At 47.6% G+C, this 22,815-nt stretch overlaps 2 protein-coding genes across 4 annotated transcripts; both read left to right on the top strand.

The window, feature by feature from the left end:
• The first annotated feature begins 19 nt into the window (after nucleotides 1-19).
• Nucleotides 20-13,392, top strand: kdm5a (lysine demethylase 5A). The gene is made up of 29 exons (XM_040173193.2): nucleotides 20-1,299; nucleotides 1,917-1,994; nucleotides 2,346-2,468; nucleotides 2,632-2,802; nucleotides 2,949-3,149; nucleotides 3,394-3,472; nucleotides 3,600-3,691; nucleotides 3,805-3,963; nucleotides 4,113-4,232; nucleotides 4,404-4,562; nucleotides 4,791-4,972; nucleotides 5,128-5,290; nucleotides 5,405-5,524; nucleotides 5,622-5,816; nucleotides 5,959-6,140; nucleotides 6,228-6,352; nucleotides 6,441-6,591; nucleotides 6,715-6,835; nucleotides 6,966-7,142; nucleotides 7,241-7,419; nucleotides 7,537-7,675; nucleotides 7,814-7,993; nucleotides 8,223-8,783; nucleotides 8,898-9,056; nucleotides 9,348-9,476; nucleotides 9,567-9,714; nucleotides 9,913-10,133; nucleotides 10,271-10,747; nucleotides 12,335-13,392. The coding sequence occupies exons 1-29, from the start codon at nucleotides 1,153-1,155 to the stop codon at nucleotides 12,713-12,715; spliced, it is 5,319 nt and encodes a 1,772-aa protein (XP_040029127.2). The 5' UTR covers nucleotides 20-1,152; the 3' UTR covers nucleotides 12,716-13,392.
• Nucleotides 13,393-14,753: 1,361 nt separating this feature from the next.
• Nucleotides 14,754-21,862, top strand: LOC120817230 (sodium- and chloride-dependent GABA transporter 2). 3 transcript variants are annotated; one of them, XM_040173196.2, is made up of 16 exons: nucleotides 14,804-14,876; nucleotides 15,076-15,148; nucleotides 15,400-15,591; nucleotides 16,727-16,861; nucleotides 17,100-17,240; nucleotides 17,336-17,423; nucleotides 17,525-17,657; nucleotides 17,872-18,006; nucleotides 18,767-18,870; nucleotides 19,010-19,134; nucleotides 19,229-19,341; nucleotides 19,657-19,794; nucleotides 20,645-20,747; nucleotides 20,856-20,956; nucleotides 21,109-21,279; nucleotides 21,453-21,862. In XM_040173196.2, exons 3-16 carry the CDS (start codon nucleotides 15,444-15,446, stop codon nucleotides 21,600-21,602), a joined length of 1,785 nt encoding a protein of 594 aa, XP_040029130.2. In that variant the 5' UTR covers nucleotides 14,804-14,876; nucleotides 15,076-15,148; nucleotides 15,400-15,443; the 3' UTR covers nucleotides 21,603-21,862. The 3 variants fall into 3 exon arrangements, 2 of the variants coding, with proteins under 2 accessions (XP_040029129.2, XP_040029130.2); XR_013467478.1 differs by lacking the exon at nucleotides 15,076-15,148 and having other exon boundaries at nucleotides 14,754-14,876; nucleotides 20,153-20,747; XM_040173195.2 differs by lacking the exon at nucleotides 15,076-15,148 and having other exon boundaries at nucleotides 14,755-14,876.
• The last annotated feature ends 953 nt before the right edge of the window (nucleotides 21,863-22,815 follow it).

Below are 22,815 nucleotides of genomic sequence, written 5' to 3'. Positions count from 1 at the left end.
CGAGTGTTATTGAATGCACCATAACAGCTATCCAACCTTGCTAGTTGTAGCTAGCACGTTGGCTAATGCGGATACAGTACCCATAGACGACGTTATATGCTCGGGAAGGGACAACCGGCACAACCAAACAAGGGGATTATAACCTTCTTTCTATGCGGTTCCGATTAACTTGCCGAAGTCATGGCGGACTGTCCTCCTCCGCGGACTTTCTCAGCTAATGCCGATGTTAGCTGCGCAATGAGCTGCAGCAGCAGCTAAGCGATTAGCCGAGCAAATTAGCTGTATGCTAGTTTTTCACAGCTTCAGATGCTTCAATGAATGAGGGCTGTCGCACGGACAGGAGGCATCAGTAAACAATGTACGCTGGCTACTAGCCTCCTCCTTGTTGTGGTCCAGCTCGGCTGGTTCTAGGCAATCAGATCCTCGGAGAAGTAGAAGGTTCCAGGCTATAGATTATTTAGAGAAGAGCGACGGTCAGTTCCGTTCGCTAATGGACATTAGCAGGTAGCCACGGGGACTAATCCAACCGTGAATAACTTTGTTGGAAATACATCATAGCGAAGAAATCCTGCCTTACCGGGTACATAATTAGACTTAGCAATAGCAATGCTAGCTTGCGCTGCGATATTACGTAGCCAGCATCGCAACGACAAAGCCAGGGGGATCTTTCGTTTGCAAAGTTATATTCGATCTTTATGAACGCCCCTGGCTCGAGTCCTCGCAGCAGAGTTTTTTTTTTTAATTTAATTTATTTGCGTAACGTTACCTGCTGTTTGCGAGAATGATGGCGTTTGGGACCAACACCACCCTCGGTCCCAGGTAGGGGAGCGGTGGTGAAGACTCACTGGCCTGGCTGGTCCCGGGCCCCTTGTTTACCGATGACGGCGAGACATTGATCATTAAGCAGCTATGTCGTTGTGTTGATGTATTCACCTCGCAAAGCGGATTATGAATCGCGACCTGGATGCCATCAAATGCCGTCAAAGTAGTGAATGGTGAATCATGACGGACACGGAGGAAGTTCCCCAAGACGAAAATTATTGGAAGTAATCATGGACTGCTGAGCTCAACTGTGTGTGTGTGCATTATTTTATTTTTTTAAAATCAAAAACTGTTTTTTTTAAAAGTCTGTTTCACCGGCACCGCATCGACATGTCCGCGTTCGCGGAGTTCGTGCCCCCTCCGGAATGCCCGGTTTTTGAGCCGAGTTGGGAGGATTTCTCAGATCCTTTAGGATACATCAACAAGATCCGACCCATTGCAGAGAAAACGGGCATCTGCAAGATCCGGCCGCCCGAGGTACAAACTATTCTGGTCTTCTTATCATTTTTTTTTAAACCTTGCAATAAGAAAGTGTTTCGGTGCCCCGTTAAAAGCCCCTGCGTAGATCGGGGAGCTTCGCCGGGGCCTGCGAGAATCTCTGCGGCGACGTCACAATGTTCCCAACGCGCCCCATTAGAGGTCAAGTACGGCTTCGTTGCCTCGCACGCAACAGTGCACGTATTGTACTTTGGTGGCTTTTGCCCTGCATTTGATATGCAGGAAAGTTTTAGAAAGGGGAAATGTATTGCAAAGTTTCGGCCTCAATTAGCTTTGTTTTTGTTTTCTTCGTTGCTAGCATATAGAATATAAACTAATATTTCTGTTATGGAGACTAGCAAGCAATCAATACAGTACATTTGCATGTTCTAGCACCTTTTTTAAGGTGTTGAGGCGTCACTGTGGCCACTTAAGCTCCTTTCCCCCTTTTAGAATGAACAGAATGAAACAAAAGCTTGAATTTCTCATTTTAAATGATTTTGATCGTGTAATGAATAGTGAGGACTTCTTATGCTGCGCTTGTGTTCTTTCCTCTCGAGAATGTCAGCTGTTGCTCTCGTTTCCTCATTGGTTAATGCTGATTTCTCGTCCATCAGGACTGGCAGCCTCCCTTTGCCTGTGATGTGCGCAACTTCCACTTCACCCCTCGGGTGCAGCGGCTGAACGAACTTGAGGTGAGTTTCCTAAAAAGTTGCATCCCGACCGCAGCGATAACCGAGTGGGGGCGCGTCGCAGACGCCGCTTTCTGAATGACATTCGGAGTGACGTGCATTTGGTGTTATTTAAACTGCGATCCATTTCCATTGAAACATTTGGGAGGAACCCGAGGAGCTGCGCTCGGAGGTGTGTGATCGCATGCTAGAGATTCCTTGGGTGGAGCTACGCAGACTTCACCTACGATGTCTTCTGCCTTACACCTGTTGAGATTCTCGTGTTGTCATTTGCCAGAAGGGTCGCTTGTGTTGGTAAGAGCAGAACGCTGGGCTGCATCCTGAGGGCCTCTGTTCTCTCTCCCACCCGTGCAGGCCCTCACTCGGGTTAAGCTCAACTTCCTGGATCAAATCGCTAAGTTCTGGGAGCTGCAGGGATCCAAGACTCGATTTCCTCACGTGGAGAGAAAAGTGCTGGACCTCTATCAGCTCAGCAAGGTAATATCAGATCAATTTCCTTTATTTTTTTTTAGTTGTATATGGAATAACTTTGATTTCAGCCATTTTTACCAGCCTTTTAATCTCTGCACTTTGCTGTTAAGTGTTTTTTTTCTGTCCTTAACGCTAGTAAAACTGCTCATGTCGTACCCGTGCGTTACAGATCGTGTCCTCAGAGGGCGGCTTTGAGAGCGCGTGCAAAGAGAAGAGGTGGTCCAAGGTGGCCAGCAGGATGGGCTTCCCCGCTGGGAAAGGCACCGGCTCACTGCTGCGCTCCCACTATGAGAGGATCCTTTATCCGTATGAACTCTTCCAGTCTGGTGCCACGCTGACTGTGAGTGCTGCTCATTAAACAGAAGCTGTGCGGGGGACTTTTTTTTCATTTTTTTATTTTACCGGGCAAATTCTTTTATGGCCCAGTGTCGTTCTTAATTTTCGTAAAGTGCAACTGGTTTTCACTCGTCTCTTTTCTCCAACCAGGGCATCCAGCGACTATACGACGAAGGCGACGACGAGGACGAGGTGGATGAGGGAGTCGGCGAGGAGGCGGATGAGGACGAGGAGCAGGATGAGGAGGAGGAGGAGGAGGAGGAGGAGGAGGAAAAAGATGGAGAGGGTGACACCATGCAGACTAAAGAGCAACTTCTGCCCGAGAGACGCTCCAGGCGCCTTAAGTCTGAGGTAAAAGTGGAAAAATACATTTTTATTTTTTTGTATATGTATACTAAGCTGATCTCAAAAGTATAATATAGTGTTGGTTATTTTTAAAAACGTGTTTGCTGAAAGTCCCGGTAGTTTACAAAGAATGCTATTTATTTAAGACTTAGTCTCGGGTGTGCAGGCGTGCTGCCCGGAGGCCGTTTAACATTTGGCCTTCTGGCAGGATGCCTTTTTTTCCCAGTGGGCTGATGTTCTGTTTCTCCAGAGGGAAAACAAGGAGCCAAAAGGCCTCAAGATCTTTGGTACGAGTCCCAAGATGGTTGGCTTGGAGATCGTGTCGGCTGGTAGGCATCACTTCTGGTTGACCTGTATTTTTATTCATTTTCTACACACAGCTGACACTGAGTACAAAGTCAGCAGCGTCCCCGCAAGCGCTCCTGTCCTCACGCCACCGCTTTCCCCTTTCTGTAGACGACGGATTCAACAAGAAGCAGCGTCACCTCAAAGCCCAGGCCTTCGCCATCAAAATGAGGCCACGCAAGGAGACCCTGGAGGTCAACTTTGTGAGTGCCGGTTGATTTCCCTGGCGGTTCATGTTAAAATGACATCCGTGAGGAACTCTGGGCGTGACCACCTCCCGTGTCGTCTGTGGCTGTTTCCCCCTCCCGCCGCCTAGATCGACCTCTACCTCTGCCTGGTGTGTGGACGGGGCGACGAGGAGGACCGGCTCCTGCTGTGTGACGGCTGTGACGACAGCTACCACACCTTCTGCCTCATCCCGCCTCTGCAGGACGTGCCCAAAGGGGACTGGCGCTGCCCAAAGTGTGTCGCCGAGGTGAGCCCGTCAAAATCCCTTAAGAAAGATGAAATTAATGAATTGATTGCAAAAATTGTGTTTACAATCCATTCTAAATTAATGTGTTTTTTTTTTAATGTGTTGTCCGTATTGACGATTATATTCTTTTTTTTTTTAACGAATGACAGGAGTGCAGTAAACCCAGGGAGGCGTTTGGCTTTGAGCAGGCAGTGAGGGAATACAGTCTGCAGAGCTTCGGAGAAATGGCTGACCACTTCAAGTCGGACTACTTCAACATGCCCGTTCACGTATGTAAAATCCACCCGGGGAGCTTGAGTGTGTGTATGTTGGGGTTCTTCCCATCATCTGGCCGGCACACATTCCTTTACTGACAGGAGGTGAAGTGTGCTGATCACTGCCGGCTTCTCCCCTGTTGAGCGAAGGCACGGGATTCCATCATTTCCGCCTTGTGCCTCCAGATGGTCCCCACGGAGCTGGTGGAGAAGGAGTTCTGGCGCCTGGTCAGCAGCATCGAGGAGGATGTCATCGTGGAGTACGGAGCTGACATCAGCTCCAAGGAAGTGGGGAGCGGCTTTCCTGTCAGGGACGGGAAAAGGAGGCTGCTGGGAGATGAGGAGGTGAGCAGATTGATACTTGGTTTCTAAGAATATGACTTGTTTTATTTGTCAGTACTTGGGGTGCATAAGGCATTAGCCGCATCCTTTTATTCATCAAACTTCCATCTCACGGATCCCAGCTTTTAAAAAAAAATGTATTAATGGCGGTGAATTAAGTGAAAACATGACCCCCCCCCCTCCCCTCCTGCCCTGCAGTGAAAGAAAGCAATTTGTTTCTTCTCCCATTAGGAGTATGCCAACTCAGGCTGGAACCTGAATAACATGCCAGTGCTGGAGCAGTCGGTGCTCACCCACATCAATGTGGACATCTCGGGTATGAAGGTGCCCTGGCTCTACGTGGGCATGTGTTTCTCCTCATTCTGCTGGCACATCGAGGACCACTGGAGTTACTCCATCAACTTCCTGCACTGGTGAGACTCACGTTTGGCTAAAAGTACACTGCAAAATAAAAGCATACTGCAGTTATTTGAAAAAAGTAAAACTAATGTATTATTGTGTGTCTTGCTGGAAAAGAGCATCAGCTAAATGTATTCATTGTGAATGCATTCCTTGTTTCCTCCCCTAGGGGTGAACCAAAGACTTGGTACGGAGTGCCGGCCTCTGCGGCAGAAAAACTGGAGGCCGTCATGAAAAAGTTGGCTCCAGAGCTGTTTGACTCCCAGCCTGACCTCCTCCATCAACTGGTCACCATCATGAACCCCAATGTCCTCATGGAGCACGGAGTCCCCGTATGTAGTCTGAGGCGGGAGGGTTTTCTGCAGGCTGCCTCCGATTTTAGAAATCAGATTGTGCGGGTCATAATTGTCTGTTAGTGAGTCACGTGTGCATGTTTCCTCCCTCAGGTGTACAGGACCAATCAGTGCGCAGGGGAGTTTGTGGTCACCTTCCCCAGGGCCTATCACAGCGGCTTCAACCAGGGCTACAACTTCGCGGAGGCCGTAAACTTCTGCACCGCTGACTGGGTGAGGGGGAAAGCCACGGCGTCATTACCGCATTGGCATTTCTTTCTGCTTGTTGCCGATCGCGTGCGCTCATCTTTCACGCGTTCCCCTTCGTCAGTTGCCCATGGGTCGTCAGTGCGTGGCCCATTACCGTCGCCTCCACCGCTACTGCGTCTTCTCCCACGAGGAGCTGCTGTGCAAGATGGCCGCCGATCCAGAGAGTCTGGACGTGGAGCTGGCTGCCGCAGTCGTCAAGGAAATGGCCGAAATGATGGAAGAGGAGACCAAACTCCGACAGGCTGTCCAGGAAAAAGTAAAATGCTCGGCCAATCACCCAGAACTTCCAAGTGCACAAATCAAGAGAGGAGGGAAAGCAGTTACCCTTTAAAAAAGCTGCTGCTGCTGAGTTACTGTGGCCGTACGTTTTGCGATGACGTCATCCTTCTCCTCTGCAGGGGGTACTGTCGTCGGAGCAGGAGGTTTTTGAGCTTTTGCCCGACGACGAGCGCCAGTGTCACAAGTGCAAGACGACCTGCTTCCTGTCTGCTCTGACCTGTTCCTGCAGCCCCGACCGACTGGTCTGCCTGAGCCACGCGGCAGACCTGTGTGACTGCCCACCTGGCAACAAGTGTCTCCGGTAAGATATCCGACGCGTCCGGGAAACAACGGCCTCCGCATGTTCTTGACCCACATTCAAGTGCATATCCGCATGATTTTATTTCAGGTACCGCTATGATCTGGAGGAGTTTCCGTCCATGCTGCATGGGGTCAAGACCCGGGCGCAGTCTTATGACACCTGGGCAAAGAGGGTCACGGAGGCCTTGGCTGCCGATCAGAAAAACAAGAAAGGTTTCACAAACTATCACGAGATATGCACAGGTTGCACATCTCTTTGTGCCATTGCGTGACAATTTCTTTTTCTGCCCGTGTCTCATAGATCTTATTGAGCTCAAGGTTTTGCTAGAGGACGCGGAGGATAGGAAGTATCCCGAGAAAGCTTTGTTCCGACGGCTGAGGGAGATGGTCAAAGAGGCGGAGACGTGCTCCTCTGTGGCTCAGCTGCTGCTCAGCCGCAAGCAACGGCACAGGTCAGTGGCCGCAGATGCACGAGGCCTCAAATGTCGTCCAGCAGAAAAGCAACTCACCGGCAAATCAATGCTGCATCTGCTGGGGTTCAAAGGTGAACTAAAACCCTCTCTGTACGCCTGCAGCGCCCGTCTACGTTCCGAAATCAGTCGTAACCGTACCAAGCTGACAGTGGATGAGCTCAAGGCCTTCGTGGATCAGCTCTACAGGCTGCCCTGCATCATCAGCCAGGCCAGACAAGTCAAAGTGAGACCCGTCCCACTCACCAATGAAACACGGTTCCTTTTTCTTCTTTCCCCCCCAACGTCCCTAAACACCCAATACTATCAAACTATCGCCAAAACCTCCCCTTGTGTGTCACATGTCGTGTCTCCAGGAGCTACTGGAGAATGTGGAGGACTTCCACGAGCGAGCCCAGGTGGCCCTGTCGGACGAGATGCCGGATTCCTCCAAGCTGCAGGCGCTGTTGGACCTGGGCAGTGGCCTGGACGTGGAGCTGCCCGAGCTGCCGCGACTGAAGCAGGAGCTCCAGCAGGCCCGCTGGCTCGACGAGGTGGGCTTTCGGGACCCTTTTGGGCATTTTGCCGTCTGGCCTGCCTGTTGTTAATCGCGTCCTCGCGTAACGCTGTGCTGTCCTCGCCGCCGTCGCAGGTGCGCGTCACCCTCGCCGAGCCGCACCGCGTCACCCTGGAGCTGATGAAGAGGTTGATAGACTCTGGGGTGGGCCTGGCCCCCCACCACGCCGTGGAGAAGGCCATGGCCGAGCTGCAGGAGATCCTCACCGTCTCCGAGAGGTGGGAGGACAAGGCCCGCGCCTGCCTGCAGGCCAGGTGAGGTTTTTGCGCATGCAAGCGTACGCAACGGACATGTTGGCGAAGACCCCATGGGGGAGGTTGGCACTCTCCTAATGGATCCTCCCGTACCTGTCTGTCCTCCAATAACCGCAGGCCTCGACACGGTATGGCGACCTTGGAGAGCATCGTGCTGGAAGCTAGGAACATTCCAGCATACCTACCTAATATCTTGGCCCTCCGAGAGGCCCTGCTGAAGGCCAAGGACTGGACATCTAAGGTGGAAGCCATTCAGGTACGGGAAGTCCTTCTAATCTGTACCTAAATCAATGTCTCCCCTTTTAGGATCTTTGATAGGGTCAACGCTCTGGTCACTGCACCGGCTCAAAATGTCTCTAACCTCTGTACCCCTTCCCCCCCGTCTCTGATACAGAGCGGCAGCAGCTATGCTTACCTGGAGCAGCTGGAGAGCCTGCTGGCCAGGGGGCGCTCCATCCCCGTCCGGCTGGACCCACTGGTCCAGGTGGAGTCTCAGGTGGCCTCGGCTCGAGCCTGGAGGGACAGGACCGGTCGCACCTTCCTCAAGAAGAACTCCACGTACACACTGCTGCAGGTGGGCTACCGGGGAGGGGAGAGGGGGGCCTCGGGTGTATATTTTAGAAGTGACTGCATATCTCAGACCTTTTTTTGGGTTACTTGAAGGTGAATAAATGCAGGGTGGGGGTCACTAGATGACACATTTCTCGGTAAACAATTAACATTTTTCAAGTGTGCTTTAACTAGTGTAAGCTGAAAAAAACCTGTTCATATTTAGTTTCTGTCCTCCGCGCCGCATCTCTTAGGTCCTCAGCCCTCGCGTGGACATTGGCGTTTACGGCAACAGCAAGAGCAAGCGGAAACGCGTCAAGGAGCTCATGGAGAAGGAGCGGGTGGGCTTTGACCCCGATGCCCTGAGCGACCTGGAGGAGAGCCTCGAAGAGGCGCGAGACCCTTCCACCGTCGTGTCCGCCTTCAAATCCAAAGAGCAAAAGGAGGTGGAGGCCATCCACTCCCTCCGCGCCGCCAACTTGGCCAAGATGGCCATGGCCGACCGCATCGAAGAGGTCAAGTTCTGCCTGTGTCGAAAGACGGCCAGCGGCTTCATGCTGCAGTGCGACCTCTGCAAGGACTGGTTCCACGGAGCGTGCGTGCCTCTGCCGAAGACGGGAACTCAGAAGAAGGCGGGCGGGGGCTGGCAGAGCAACAGCAAAGACTCCAAATTCCTGTGTCCGCTGTGTCAGCGGTCCAGGAGGCCGCGGTTGGAGACCATCCTGTCGCTGCTGGTCTCGCTGCAGAAGCTGCCGTTGCGTCTTCCCGAAGGAGAAGCCCTCCAGTGTTTGACGGAGAGGGCGATGAGCTGGCAGGTACGCAACCACTTGCCCTGAACTGCTCCACGTTGATCAATTTACATTTTTGTGTTGTCTCTGGATCCCTTAACCCACGTGGTCGTCCTCACACTGCTCTCACTGTCCCGCCAGGACCGAGCGCGTCAATCTCTGGCCACGGAGGAGCTGTCCTCGGCCCTGGCCAAGCTGTCTGTGCTGAGCCAGCGCATGGTGGAGCAGGCGGCGAGGGAGAAAACCGAGAAGATCATCAACGCCGAGCTGCAGAAGGCTGCCGCCAACCCTGACCTGCAGGTACTGTATTCTCAGCATTTGATGATTTTACATTGTGCTTATGTCACATCAGTGAGACTGCGATTCTTGTGGGTTGCTCTGGTGCTTTGTCTGTAACAATGGAATACACCAGAAGAGGGCACTCATTTGAAAAGTTCTCTCGTTCATAAAAGCTGGTTAGAACCATTGAAGTTGGGTAAATCTTAAACGGACTACAAACACAGACCCTAAACCAGCCCGACATCCGCATTTTATGTGTCTACGCGTCATCATATACGATCATGTTGTGTGTGTGTGTACTTTTCTGTTCAGGGCCACATCCAGACCTTCCAGCAGTCCGGCTTCAGCAGAGCCGCATCACCTCGCCAATCCGTGGACTACGATGACGAGGAGACCGACTCTGACGAGGACATAAGGGAGACGTACGGTTATGACATGAAGGTATTCGTGGCGAGCGCCGTTATTCAAGTTTCTTTCTTTTTTTTTTTTTTTCCTAAATACTACCCTCTTGCGTGTTGTTTTTTGTTGCAGGACCCGGGCGAGGTGAAGCCCTACCTGTTCTGTGACGAGGAGATTCCCGTGAAGTCTGAGGAGGTGGTCAGTCACATGTGGCCGGTTGTCACGCCCTCCTTCTGCGCCGAACACGCCTACTCATCTGCCTCCAAGTCCTGTGTGCAAAGTGAGGCCCCCTTTAACTGACTGGGATCACTTCTACCCATGATCCCCTGTTCTTGCAACATAATATTAAAAAAGAATCTGCTCATGTAACGAACCTTTAACGACCCTCCTCTGAGACGTTCCACTTTTGCATGGTGGCTGGGGATTAGTAGCAAAGGCCGCCTGTCGTCACGTCGCACTCTCAATGTTGACATTTCAGACATGAGCACGCCCAGGAAGCAGCCCAGGAAGACCCCTCTGGTGCCTCGCAGCCTGGAGCCACCGGTGCTTGAGCTGTCACCGCAGGCTAAGGCCCAGCTGGAGGAGCTGATGATGCTGGGAGATCTGCTGGAGGTGTCCCTGGACGAGACCCAGCACATCTGGAGGATCCTGCAGGCCACCCACCCCCCCTCTGAGGAGAGATTCCTGCAGGTCATGGAGGTAAGAGAGATCATCCGTTACGCAAACCTGGGCCCCAGGGTGAATGCTCTTCAGTGACGAAACATTGGCTTTTAGTTATGGTTGGTTCTGAGGGGGGAAAAAAACTCCCCTACTGTCTTTCTTTCCCTTTTCCACAGCCTGATGACTCCCTGATGGAGAAGCCTCTGAAGCTCAAGCTCAAAGATTCCGAGAAGAAGAGGAAGCGGAAGCTGGAGAGGGCCGAGCAGCACCACATGCTGATGGCCGCCGCCGTCGCCGCCGGCGGAGCGTCTGCGATGGGCGATATGAGGCCGGCCAAGTCCAAAGAGCTGAAAAGGGTCGGCCTGGAGCTGGGCCTCGGTGGCAAACCCAAGAAGAAGAAGCTCAAGCTCAACCTCGACAAGAACCGGGAGATGAAGCAGCTGGCCAAGCGGCTGGTCAAGGAGGAGAAGGAGAGGAAGAGAAAGGAGAAGGCTGCGTCCAAGGCAGAGGCCGTCAGGGAAGGGCTGGAGAAGAGGAAGGAGAAGAAGATCCTCGACATCCCCTCCAAGTACGACTGGTCCGGGGCCGAGGACTCCAACGACGAGAACGCCGTGTGCGCATCCAAGACCTGCCAGAGGCCCTGTAAAGATAAGGTGAGCGCACTTTGCAAAATAGTCTTCCCTAACGTCTTGTGAGGAAGACTCCGCCTATGAGATTGTGTTGTCGGGACGTGGCAGTAAAGGATTTGCAAAGGAGTAATCGTAGATGAGTGATTGCTACAGTTTAGCGATTAACAGCGGTCAAAGCGGACACTGTGACTGTAAACCGTATTAAAACTCCAAAGTTCTGTATTTTAAAAATCCTATTCAGGATATTCATCTAAATCTGGGCCTTTGCTAGGAATAATATAAAATATTCTACCCAATTAAGGTCCTAAAACGAGTGAAAAAGTGGCCTGAGCTGATATCTCTAGATGTCTTTGCGACACATTCTCTAGATATTAGTTTACAAAAATAAAGTTAATAAACCTTTACACATGACAACTGTGAACCAGACATTCTCAATATGAGTTACGAGTACACCGGGCGGGACGTTTTCCCCCCCGTCGGCTATCAAAACGGCCATAATAGTTTGAGATTGCATTTTGATCCCCCGGATGTGAGACAATCTTCAAATTTAGTAGAAACCCCCAACGTCAAGTGCAGACTGAATGAAATTGGGACTTGTTAAAATGTAGCTACCCTGGAACTCAGATCAAATCGTTCTTGACCTTCCGTGCTGGCATCGCCACCACACAGGCGGTAAATTCTAGTTCACTCCTTCCATCCCGGGGTTGTTGGCGAGCCCACAAAACGCCCAAATGTCTGATAACAGCACTGGAACACTCTAAAGAGAGTTACACATAACGTATTAACAGGACACACGGATGTGGCCCATCTCGGAAACGGGCACACACTGTCCGAGTTAACCAGTGGCCAACCTCCGACCTCCGTGTGTCCAACAGGGCAGGTAATCAGAGCGGAGGGGCCGGGGGGCTTGTAGCTCGGTGGGCGGAGTAGAGCTGATGAAAGTAATGTTATCGATCTCGGTCGACTACACCAAAAGGTGGGATGTTTCCGACAACTTTTCAATTTCTCAATCAAAGAGTGTGACTCTTTCATTGCGGTGCACTAATGGCACAGTGACAGGGTTTGAACAAACTAAATAGCTAAATAACTAAAAGTTATTTATCTTCTGTCATTTCTTTCTCTATAATTCTCATGTGAGCACACATGTGAGCACGCACACTCACGTGTGCATGCCGAGACAGGTGAGCACACTCCTCAGCGGAGGGGCGTTGCAAAATGTGTGTGTCCGCCCCCTCCAACCCCCTCTCCCCGCCCAAAGCTGTCCAATCTATTAGGATTATAGGTGTGTTTATACGTGTAAAATGTGTACGGATTGTTGTTTTTTTACTCTGCAGTATGTTCTTTTCCAGTCCGACACCTTCAGACCAACAGTTTATTGCCAGTCATGTTTCAGCTCTGTTCTCCAGTACATTAGAACAATACAAACAACGACTGACACATGCTGTTAAACATTACTCAAGTAGGCGCTTTTGTCTTTTGCTTGACAAACCACAGCCCCAGGTTTGTTTTTTTCCATCCTCGTGTATGCCTGTTGTTGGCATCCTTTTCTCACACGTCTGTGTTTGTCCACCCCTCACCCCCCCCCTCACCCCTAACCCTCTCCTCCCCCAGGTGGATTGGGTGCAGTGCGACGGCGGCTGCGACGAGTGGTTCCATCAGGTGTGCGTGGGCGTGTCGTGCGAAATGGCCGAGAACGAGGACTACATCTGCGTGGACTGCTCTGGCAAGGCTGCCGGGGGGGGCGTGGCCATGGAGGACGAGGAGGAGGACGAGGAGGAAGAGGAGGAGGACGAGGAGGTGGTGGTGGTGGCGGCCGAGGAGGAGAGCGTCGTCGTGCTGTCCACGTCCATGTGCGGCGTGCAGAGTCTGCCGCCGCCCGCTGTGGTGGCCTCGTGGTCTCATGTGGCCTCCGCCTCTCATCTCATCCCAGTAGCTTCTCATCATCATCATCATCATCACCAGCAGCCGCAGGAGCCTCAGCAGGGAAGTTAGCGCTTAAAGAAGAAGGAGGAAAAAAAAACAGCGTTGGACTGTTTGAATACTGTACCTCGCACAATGACCATAACACAAATGGCTAGTGTTTCAGCCTCTGGACCTGCAAAACAAAAGCCCTTTTTCACAAGCGATTCTGAAGGAGAATGAGGAGGAGGGATGGGCCGCCTCAATTATAGAGCACAAGAAAGAAGAGGACTTGCCACCCGTGCGGCTTCTTCAACGTTGTGGTCCGTCTCCAAGCGCTAAGATGTGTTGATTAGTGCGCGCACAAGACTCAACCCCCCCCTTGGACCCTGAGCAAAAGACAGTTCCAGGTCTACAAGCATCCACCAGCTACTTCCTGGTCCTCCCCTGAACAAGAGCGTGTCATTGGTGCACTTCCTTCCAATCAAACACCCACTTACTCCAGCTGTTGTATTCAGTGCAAGTGGGCCAATAGACAAATGTGTCCCCAGCTGTGTTTTACTGGACATCCTGAACCGCTCCCCTCCGCCCTTTGTGTGGCCCTTCAGTCAGTAACATCTCAATGTGTAGGACTCCAGTCTAGGAAAAACACAAATGGTTGTAATGTAGTGGAATTATTTATAATGTACATACTTTTAAGCAATTAAACAAATGGATTGTGGCTTTTTTGTTTTTGTTTTCTCACCTTTAATAAACTATTCCTAGTCAAATGATTTGATAATTGTGATGTTTTTTTTGTTGGGTTAAGTAATGATTTATGCTCGGGTTGTTTATTTTTGTGTATTTTCGTCTGGGAGACAACAGAAAACATCTAGCAAAGCAAAAGCGCAGTTGAAAAAGTGCAATATTACGGATTTAACGTACAAAATATGAGACGAGCAGGCAGGAAAAAAATGTATATAATTAGCTCTTGTGTCATCAGCATGTGAGGTTGATTGGTCAAATTTCACTTCGTAAGTTAACACTTCGTGTTCCTTCATTAAGCCCAATTAAAGAAGAGATGTGGTGGCAGGTTGTTGTGGAGCATGAAGATTGGCTTCATAAATGTTGATTTCTTTTCGTGATGCATTTTTTTCACCTAAGCCATAAGAAATGTAAAATGTGCATTTTGCAAGAAAAAAAGCTTCTTCTTTTGAAGTTGTCATTTCTTTATTTTCAGATAAGATTCATTTTCAGACTAATGTTGCACACTTTTGCAGTTGGGAATAAAAAGCAACAATTTCATGCAGGCGATACACGTGAATATGTAAATGTGTGTCTGCAGAGGGGGGGGGGGTACTGCTGGATGCTCTCATTTCTAACTCCGCCGAGTCAAATCCGGCGCGAACTGACCCAAGCTGCTTTTTGCCCCGAGACGCTCACCTCTGCCACGGTGCTGAGTGGGAAAGTTAGAAATATGCGGCCTGCGAGGTGTCGGCCAAGTCAGCTGCTAATGGTGCGTAATTGATTGCATAACTGTCTGCTCTGTCATCTCATTGCACCGCATCTTCCTTGCCCGCCGTTGGTTGTGTTCATTCTGACTGAGTGGGAAACGTAGTTGGGTGTCTCAATGTCCACAAAAGCCCTCTCTTATCATCCCTTTACTTCCACTTCCAATTTAGTGATTTGTTTTCACTGTTTATTGCTCCCCTTGTATGCAGCAGCAGGTCATGCAGATGTATGTTTTTGCCAGGCTTAAACATGAGCTCCTTCCATGAAATGCTTTGATTCATAATTGTTTGATTTATAACTCAACTGGTAAAACCTTGACCCCACACATCAATCTGTGATGCATTGTGTTACAGTAAGGACATTTCTGAAACCCCAAACCTTATTATCAGTGTGCTTCTCTCTTTTTCTGAAAGCAGAGAACAGGAAATATGACTATTATTTAATTGTGTTGCTAAATAACACCGTTTCTGCAGCAGAAGTGGTCCGCTGCACTAGACGGTGACACTACGCACACCGGTCGAGCGTCGTCCAATGGCGCACCTTATTTTAAGCATGGAGTCATGTACTTTGCTCCGAAAGGGGCCGACGAGGGCAAAGGGAGACCGGAAGAGGCTGGCCTCAGTTTAGCATTACAAATCCCCGCCCCTCACTCCAGTCCGGTTAAATTCCTAAAAGTGCAGCGTTTACTGATAAACCTCCAGAGACTGCTTCAGCCTTGAGACCACAGCCACACACAGGGGATCAAGTGGCACTGCGATGAAAGGTGAGCTATGAATGTTGTGCATTTTGCAAATAGACTATTTAGAAAGGTTTAAGTTACATTTGTTTGTTAAATTAATTGCTGTGTTTTTCTGTTTTATTATTCAGAAATGGATAACAAAAGCATTGCAATAAAGATTTTAAAATAAAAATGAGAGAGCGCGCATGCTCCTTTTCATTAACGACATGCTTCACATTTACAGTTGCACACATGGATCTAACATATGTAAAACCACGTGACTCCACTTTCTCCCACTCTGCATCTGGAACTCTTCGGTACCTCATATCTATGTTGTATTGTTAAATGTTGACCTGTTTTACTTGTCTTTGTGTTGTCCTTGTTTTTGTATCTATTTATGTACAGCGTGTGGAAGAGCACGGAAACAAACATTCAAATTCATGTATGCATAAGCATACTTGCTTATTCTGATTCTGATTGCCTAACTGAGTAGAGGAAAAAATCAATCGACAGCAACCAGCCTACATAACCTGCTGCAAAGGTCCTCGTCTCTCCGTCTGCCTCATAGGTGACGCTGCCAAAGCGTGTCCCCCAAATGGCGTCAGTCAGGCCATGGACCAGAGGGCCTCTTCTGAGGAGAAGATGGAGGAGCGGGGCCAGTGGGGCAACAAGCTGGAGTTTGTTTTATCCGTTGCCGGCTCCATCATCGGCCTGGGCAACATGTGGCGCTTTCCGTACCTCTGCTACAAGAATGGAGGAGGTGAGTGGATGGAGGAAGGAGCTCATGCGTGTCCCGAACTATAATGTTTATAAATGAAGGGCAGCAATGACGGAAGGAAAGTGTAACTAAAACAGAAAACAACTTGTACCAATGGTGCTTCCATACCAGGCTCATGCTGCAATAATTATGATTTTCATATTGCACCAGTCAAACATGCAGCTCTATTTTAAATGCACCGAATTAGTGGATGACTCGTGATAACGGATGAGAAATTGAGAGTAATTGCACGCAAACAAATATGTACGGCACTACAGAACACTCAGAGCTCAGGTGAAAGAGGGGGGAAAAAGGGTACGTATTTAAGGCCTCGCAGTGAACCAAGGCAGACGTCAGACCCCATTGGGCATGCTTGTGTAGGTGCTTCATTGCACGCACCACTTCATCCCTCCATGGGGTGGCGAGGTCAAGGTTCAGGACCGATCGGGGTCAGGCAGCTGTTGTTGCTCCTTGCTCACAGCAGCTGTCCCTGCAGAGAAGCGGAAATTTGAGCACTCTGAACACACGGCGGGAGGCCGGCACAAAATCCCAATTAAAGAAATTATATGTCGTCTCATGCCCCATTGCTTCACCTTGTGCGGTTTCCTAAGAGTTACATGACAGCTTCAGTTTGTTCAGGCATTTAGTCCTTCATATAGTCCGAAAATTGACTAACTAGTATGTTAAATACTACTACATCGAGGCTGGACCTACTGTGATTTATAAATGGTATATGTTTACTTAGTTTTTTCTCGAACCCGGTTAACCTGGTCTAGATGTTTTAAAGAGGATCATTTTAAATCCGGGAATATGAAAACAGTAAATGTAGTAGGTCATATGTAGTTAGCAATAGCAAATCCAAGAATGGAGATTTGCATTCATCTGATGGATACACTACACTGCACACGGGTGCTTCGTATATACAGCTCACTTTCTCATTTAATTGAATAAGAAACGGTGTCCAAACTTTTGTACTGGTACTGCTCATGGGCTTCTGGACAGTTTGTCCTCATTCAAACAAGCCGACTGTAACTTCTGGAGCTACGGTCTGTAATTTGGGTCCACATTTGTTCTGGTACAAGAAGGCCCAGGGTTATGTTAACCCTGAATCTTTGGCTCTACTTCGACTCATTTCAAGGTGCATTCCTCATCCCCTACTTGATCTTCCTGTTCACCTGCGGCGTCCCCGTCTTCTTCTTGGAGGTGGCCCTGGGCCAGTACACCAGCCAGGGAGGCATTACCTGCTGGAGGAAAATCAGTCCGTTGTTTGAAGGTAGGTAGGACCCACAGCCACTTTGGGATCTGGGCAACGCATATACTTATATACGCATATACTTATTTGCAATATTATATTTGGCAAATTTTATGATGCAATAATTTTAGTGCCTAAAAGATTGATTTCTGAAATGGAGGGAGAATATTTGCAGACGTTTTCAATATCTTTGGAATGTTAATACATAGATTACAGTACAATGTTACTGATTATTTGTGTTAATTACTAATTATTGCAGGTCTTGGCTATGGCACCCAAGTGATTGTAGCTTTGTTGAACTTCTACTACATCATTGTTCTTGCCTGGGGCATTTTCTACCTGTCATACTCCTTCTCCTGGGACCTGGCCTGGTCGTCCTGCAACAACACCTGGAACACAGGTAGCAAGTGCACTTCCAAGTGCAAAAAGGAATTCTTCACATGTTTTCATAAGTTGAAGAATTGAGACCATTTGCTCTTCATCCAACCTCCTCAGAAAACTGCGTTGGGTTACAGAGAAGAAACACCTCCATCGGACAGACGATTAACCCAAATGTCACCTCTCCCGTCATCGAGTTCTGGGAGTGAGTTTTCAGAGACCGCCTCAGCTCCTCTTGGCGATACCTTACTGTTGTGGAAAGGAGTGCGATGCATCTCCTCCGTGTGTCTTTCCTTGGCCCTGCAGGAGAAGAGTGCTGAGGATTTCCCCGGGCCTCGACCACATGGGCTCACTGAACTGGGACCTGGTCCTGTGCCTGTTCATCGCCTGGGTCATGTGCTACTTCTGCATCTGGAAGGGGGTGAAATCCACAGGAAAGGTGGGCGACCCGGTGACCCTCTTTATTGATGCATTTTGTTTTACCAGACAGCTCTCTGACACTTTACAAACGACATCTGGTATTTGTTTTTTCTATTTGGCATGTCTCTGTATTTATTGGCCCTGCCCCCGCCTCCTCCATTCAAAATCACGGATGGATGTTTCTTTATTTGTTTGGATCCTTCTCAACACTGTATATATGCGTGTCTATATAGGTGGTCTACTTCACCGCGACCTTCCCCTATCTGATGCTGATTGTGCTGCTGATCAGAGGGCTCACCCTGCCTGGTGCTGCCATCGGCATCCAGTTCTACCTTTATCCAGATCTGGGACGCCTGGCTGACCCACAGGTACCACGGTGATTCATCACAAATTTCCCAAGAAGTCCTTTAGAAGATCTATATCCATCCCTGTGGGCGAAGGCGCACCAGGTGCAGATATCCCATGGTTCTCTGCTAGCGAGCCTAGTTTCTGCTGGGTCCATCTGCTCTCCATGAAAGGGGCAGGCGCGGCAGGGCTTGAATGCAGGGTCAGGACTCCACTAGGTGTGTCAACACACGCTCGACCCGGACTGAGGCCCAGTAAGCCTAAGTGGCGCTGCAGAGTCCTCAAAACACTCGATGTGTCCCTTATTGTTTGATTATGCTTTTATTCTGTTGTCTTATTCCTGTTTAGCTGCGTGCTATTTTAACAAAACTGAACCAAATAAAGTAAACACACAAAACTAATTATTTCATTTCCATCTCCGTCAATCGCCTTTACTCCCTCTGCAGTTTTTTGTCATTTTTAAATGGTCTGATAGGAGATGAGTTTTGACTTACCTATTTGTTGCTGATCCTGCACGCTTTACATTTTTTGAAAACTTGGGTCGTTAATCAATGAACAAGACCAATAAGAGACATGTGACAGTTTACTATTGCGCAACTGCATTAGTCAATGATTGTGAATGCCAACGCCCTGCAGCTGAATTCCTATAGATTACATAATCACTCATCGAACACATAGGTTTGTACATCCACCAACGTTATGTATATGCACGCCCTCACAGGACTTAGCGTGACTTTAGTTTCAGCGGTTTATTGTTTGTTTTGATTTTGTCTTTCTGGTAAGGTGTGGATGGATGCTGGCACACAGATCTTCTTCTCCTACGCCATCTGTTTAGGGTCGCTGACTGCTCTGGGAAGCTACAACAAATACAATAATAACTGTTACAGGTGGGTAAATAATGTACATGCATACATACTTCAAATGAAGAGGAGTTCCTTCCTACAGGAGGTCCTTCAGCATTAGTTGCGATCGATGTGAAGCTTCACGGCGGTGAAAAACAATGCAAAATGTGCTTGTCTGTCACAGAGATTGCATGGCGTTGTGCTTTCTGAACAGTGGCACCAGTTTTGTTGCAGGCTTTGCAATCTTCTCCATCCTGGGTTTCATGTCCTACGAACAGAATGTTCCCATCTCAGAAGTGGCAGAATCTGGTGAGGCTTTCCCTGCCATGCTTTCAATGCTGAGAGGAAAAGAGGAAGAAAATAGGGGAGTGGAAAAATAGTCTGTTTATAAATCCTCCTGCAGGTCCTGGCCTGGCCTTCATAGCTTACCCCCGCGCTGTGAGCATGATGCCTTTCTCTCCTCTGTGGGCTGCACTCTTCTTCATTATGATCGTCTTTCTGGGGCTCGACAGTCAGGTGCGTCTGGTTATTACCACTTATAGTTTTCTACAATGACAATGACGACGGCAGAATTAGGATGAGAATTATCGTTGTCTTGAGCAAAGCAAGCCTTTTAGACTGCTGCATTCCCTTTAATATTCTAATCACTTTGATCAAATTGATTTAGTTGATTTTTACATTTAAAAAAATAATTGTATTCCTATTCTCTTGCATTTATATTCAACACACTTAATATATCCCACCTCTCGGTATTTGAATCACTATACATTATTAAACATGTTATACATGATAACATGATGTGTCAAAATATCAAATTACATCTTCCATCAGTTTGTGTGTGTTGAGAGCCTTGTGACGGCGATAGTCGACATGTACCCGACTATCTTCAGACGTAAAAACCGACGGGAGCTCTTCCTGCTTGGTGTGGTGTTCGTCTCCTTCTTTGTGGGCCTCATCATGCTGATGGAGGTAGGGGGTCACACACACACACACACAGATGCATGCACACAGGCAAACCTTTATTTACTGATATGTAGTCCTGATTATTAATTAAAGGTAACAATATTAGTAACCTAAAATGTCCTTTAAATGTTAAATTGCATTACTCCCCATCGCATATTTCCTAGCAAGGGGGAAAATGCCTACATTTAGATAATAATTTCCTTACCCCTTTGAAATTAGTTTTGCATACGCAACAATGAAGCTATGGGATGGTCTTGCTGTACCTGATGGTTGTTTAGGGCTAAACCAGCACAGGATGCCCCTCTTTCTGCTGAAATAAGCTCTTATAGTACAACCTAGTTGACATGGTTTCACCTCTGCACAGCTGGAAACATGAATGCTCTGCAGAGGTGTCAACAGGTCATCATTTTGTAAGTACAAGCAAGTCACAGGTTTTGTGCAACAAGTCACAGGTAAGTCTCAAGGATATCTGAAGCGTCCAGTTTTGGCCTTGATGCGTTTTAAATCTCTTTTGCAAACCTGTATACCTTTCGATGTCAACAATAAAAGCGAAGATTTATCTGGAGGCTGATGTACATTTTATGTGACCACTGAGGTAATTGTGTGATCAGGAGTGAACTTTAACTTTAGAAAGCAAAGAAAAAAGAAACACCTCCAAGATGTCTATGATCTTTATAGAATGACCACACATGCAATTATATTGTGATTTCAGTTAATTTCTTATTTATATTTCAGGCTTGAGGTAGATATGGTAATATTAAGATCATTAATTCAACTTCTATTCTAGCATTAGTAAAATCAAAAACGTTTTCCAGCTTTAACTTTGACTCAGTGCTTTGTATTTCTCTCATTGTAGGGAGGCATGTACGTTTTCCAGCTCTTTGACTATTATGCAGCCAGTGGCATGTGTCTTCTCTTCATGTCCATCTTTGAAACCGTCTGCATTGCATGGGTCTATGGTAAGCTATCCTCAAACATAAAAGGCTGTTTTTCACTTGTGACGATTGAAAAATGTGTGTTTTCCAGTGTGCGTGCTGTGAAATACTTGATTACTTGTGTCTTTTCAGGTGCAGATCGCTTTTATGATAACATTGAGGACATGATTGGCTACCGTCCAGGATGTTACTTCAAGTATTGCTGGTTATTCTTCACACCTGCCACGTGCATTGTGAGTTTCAGTAAATTAATAAATTGGAATCAAGGTTTTGCTACTGACAGCACCTGAGGCCTCCTCTCCTCCTCCTCCCTCATAGAAATCAAAAAGAAGTCAGTTCTGTTTGTTCTTCATCAAAAGTAATGCAAGTCTAATTGTCTCTCCAGGGTACTTTTGCCTTCTCTCTCATCAAATACACCCCTCTAAAGTACAACAACGAGTATGTGTACCCCTGGTGGGGTTATGCGATTGGCTGGCTGCTCGCTCTCTCCTCCATGGTCTGCATTCCTCTTTGGATGGTGTACAAGATCAGCACCACCAAAGGGACGTTCAGAGAGGTAACATTTGATCCTGTTTCATGTTGTTCAGTTAGCTGGGAGCCTTACTATTACTACCTCATACATACACTCATCCTCATCATTAAAGACGTGTGTAGTTCTTTTCAAATTAAAGAATTGAGAATTCTTATCCAAAACAAAAAGGCTTGACCTCTGGTTTTATATTTGTACAGCGCATCCAGCTGCTCATCACGCCATCGGACACTTTGCCCAAAACCAAGAGGGAGCAGGAGAAGTTACTTGCCATCTTTGCTGCGGATGGAGAAGATACCGTGACAAGAAACTGCTACTATCCCGTATCAGAGACGGACACCAACTTATGAGCCCCCAGTGGAGATGTGTATGGGATAGACATTTGGGTTTTGTTTCCATCTTTGACTTCTGCACCCTCGCCTCCATCCTAAATATTACTGCAGGGAAAGATCACCATTAAATGTTACATAACCGATTTTAAATTATAACAGGTATAGAGGACTCAGGAGATAATAGTAAATATTAGATAGTAAGCGTACAATGTGCTGGGTTTGGCAGCGCCTGTACATTTCAGGGATGCCAAATGTGGATACATAAAAAGGAAAGAAAACAGTAACTTAAAAAGTAATTTGTTTGAGTTTTAAAGGGACATGGGCATTTTCTGTGAGGGACAAAAGTTATTTACTCTACTCAAACTGAAATATATGAGTACATTGGCATATATTGTTCAACTGCATTTCAAGGAAGATTCAAATTAACTGATTCAAGGACAGCTTTGTGGATGAAAATATTTCTTCATGGGGGTTGATGGTCAAAGTGTCAGTAGCAGAAACATAAACCCAAGTTCCATGAAAGGTTTGCGCTATAAGGATAAAGTTTGATGAAACAGATTAAACATTTGTTACCGCTGCGTTTAAGATACTTTTTCAAGTGTCCCTGTATATCTGACATTACTTCATGGCTATATAGCCACATTTGTATCATATATTGTATTACCATAACTGATCAGGGAAAGTTTCCCTTTTGTATTTACATTAATTCAAATATAATCCTGTGTTTGACATGAATAGGAGTTGTAAGGAAAGGATATGTCAGTGAAAAGTATAATACTGCAGTAGCTGTAGGACTAATATGACATACAAAATAATTTCATATTTTGTACTGTAATAGAATATGACTGTAAAAATGTGAATCTTGTAAGTATGTTTTTAGTTAAATACGTGTCTCATGTTTTCTTGAAACATTGCTTTGAAGTGCTGCATTAAAATCTGATAAAAAAAAATCCAAGTCCCCAAACTTTGTGAAAGCTGGAGTGCCTCTTCAACTTACTGATCATGACACTGGACGCCCATTGTTGTGTTTTCTTGAGACATTCCTTTTTGTGATGAAGCACAGCAGGCGTTAACCTTCCATAAGCTTGGTTTTCATAATGTCCCAAAATGCAATCAGCTCTTTGTGACACAAACTTCTACTGATATGACTCCCAGAATGCGGTCAGGAAAATGTAGAAACTATGCATTTTGCAAAAAAGAAAAAAATGCAACGCCTAATGTTTATTCAGGT

This window comes from Gasterosteus aculeatus, chromosome 4 (assembly GCF_964276395.1).
Source record: "Gasterosteus aculeatus chromosome 4, fGasAcu3.hap1.1, whole genome shotgun sequence".
Lineage (NCBI taxonomy): Eukaryota > Metazoa > Chordata > Actinopteri > Perciformes > Gasterosteidae > Gasterosteus > Gasterosteus aculeatus.
Note: the sequence above shows the minus strand (reverse complement) of the source record. Positions and strands in the feature narration are given on the sequence as shown.

Bases quoted from the DNA above. Each gene is read 5' to 3' on its own strand.
- kdm5a (XM_040173193.2), top strand. From the start codon at position 1,153: ATGTCCGCGTTCGCGGAGTTCGTGCCCCCTCCGGAATGCCCGGTTTTT. The intron at 7,420-7,536 runs GTGAGGTTTTTG...CAATAACCGCAG, and splicing joins CGCGCCTGCCTGCAGGCCAG to GCCTCGACACGGTATGGCGA. The intron at 8,784-8,897 runs GTACGCAACCAC...CTGTCCCGCCAG, and splicing joins AGAGGGCGATGAGCTGGCAG to GACCGAGCGCGTCAATCTCT.
- LOC120817230 (XM_040173195.2), top strand. The intron at 17,424-17,524 runs GTGAGTTTTCAG...TTGGCCCTGCAG, and splicing joins CCCGTCATCGAGTTCTGGGA to GAGAAGAGTGCTGAGGATTT. The intron at 20,957-21,108 runs GTGAGTTTCAGT...TTGTCTCTCCAG, and splicing joins TCACACCTGCCACGTGCATT to GGTACTTTTGCCTTCTCTCT.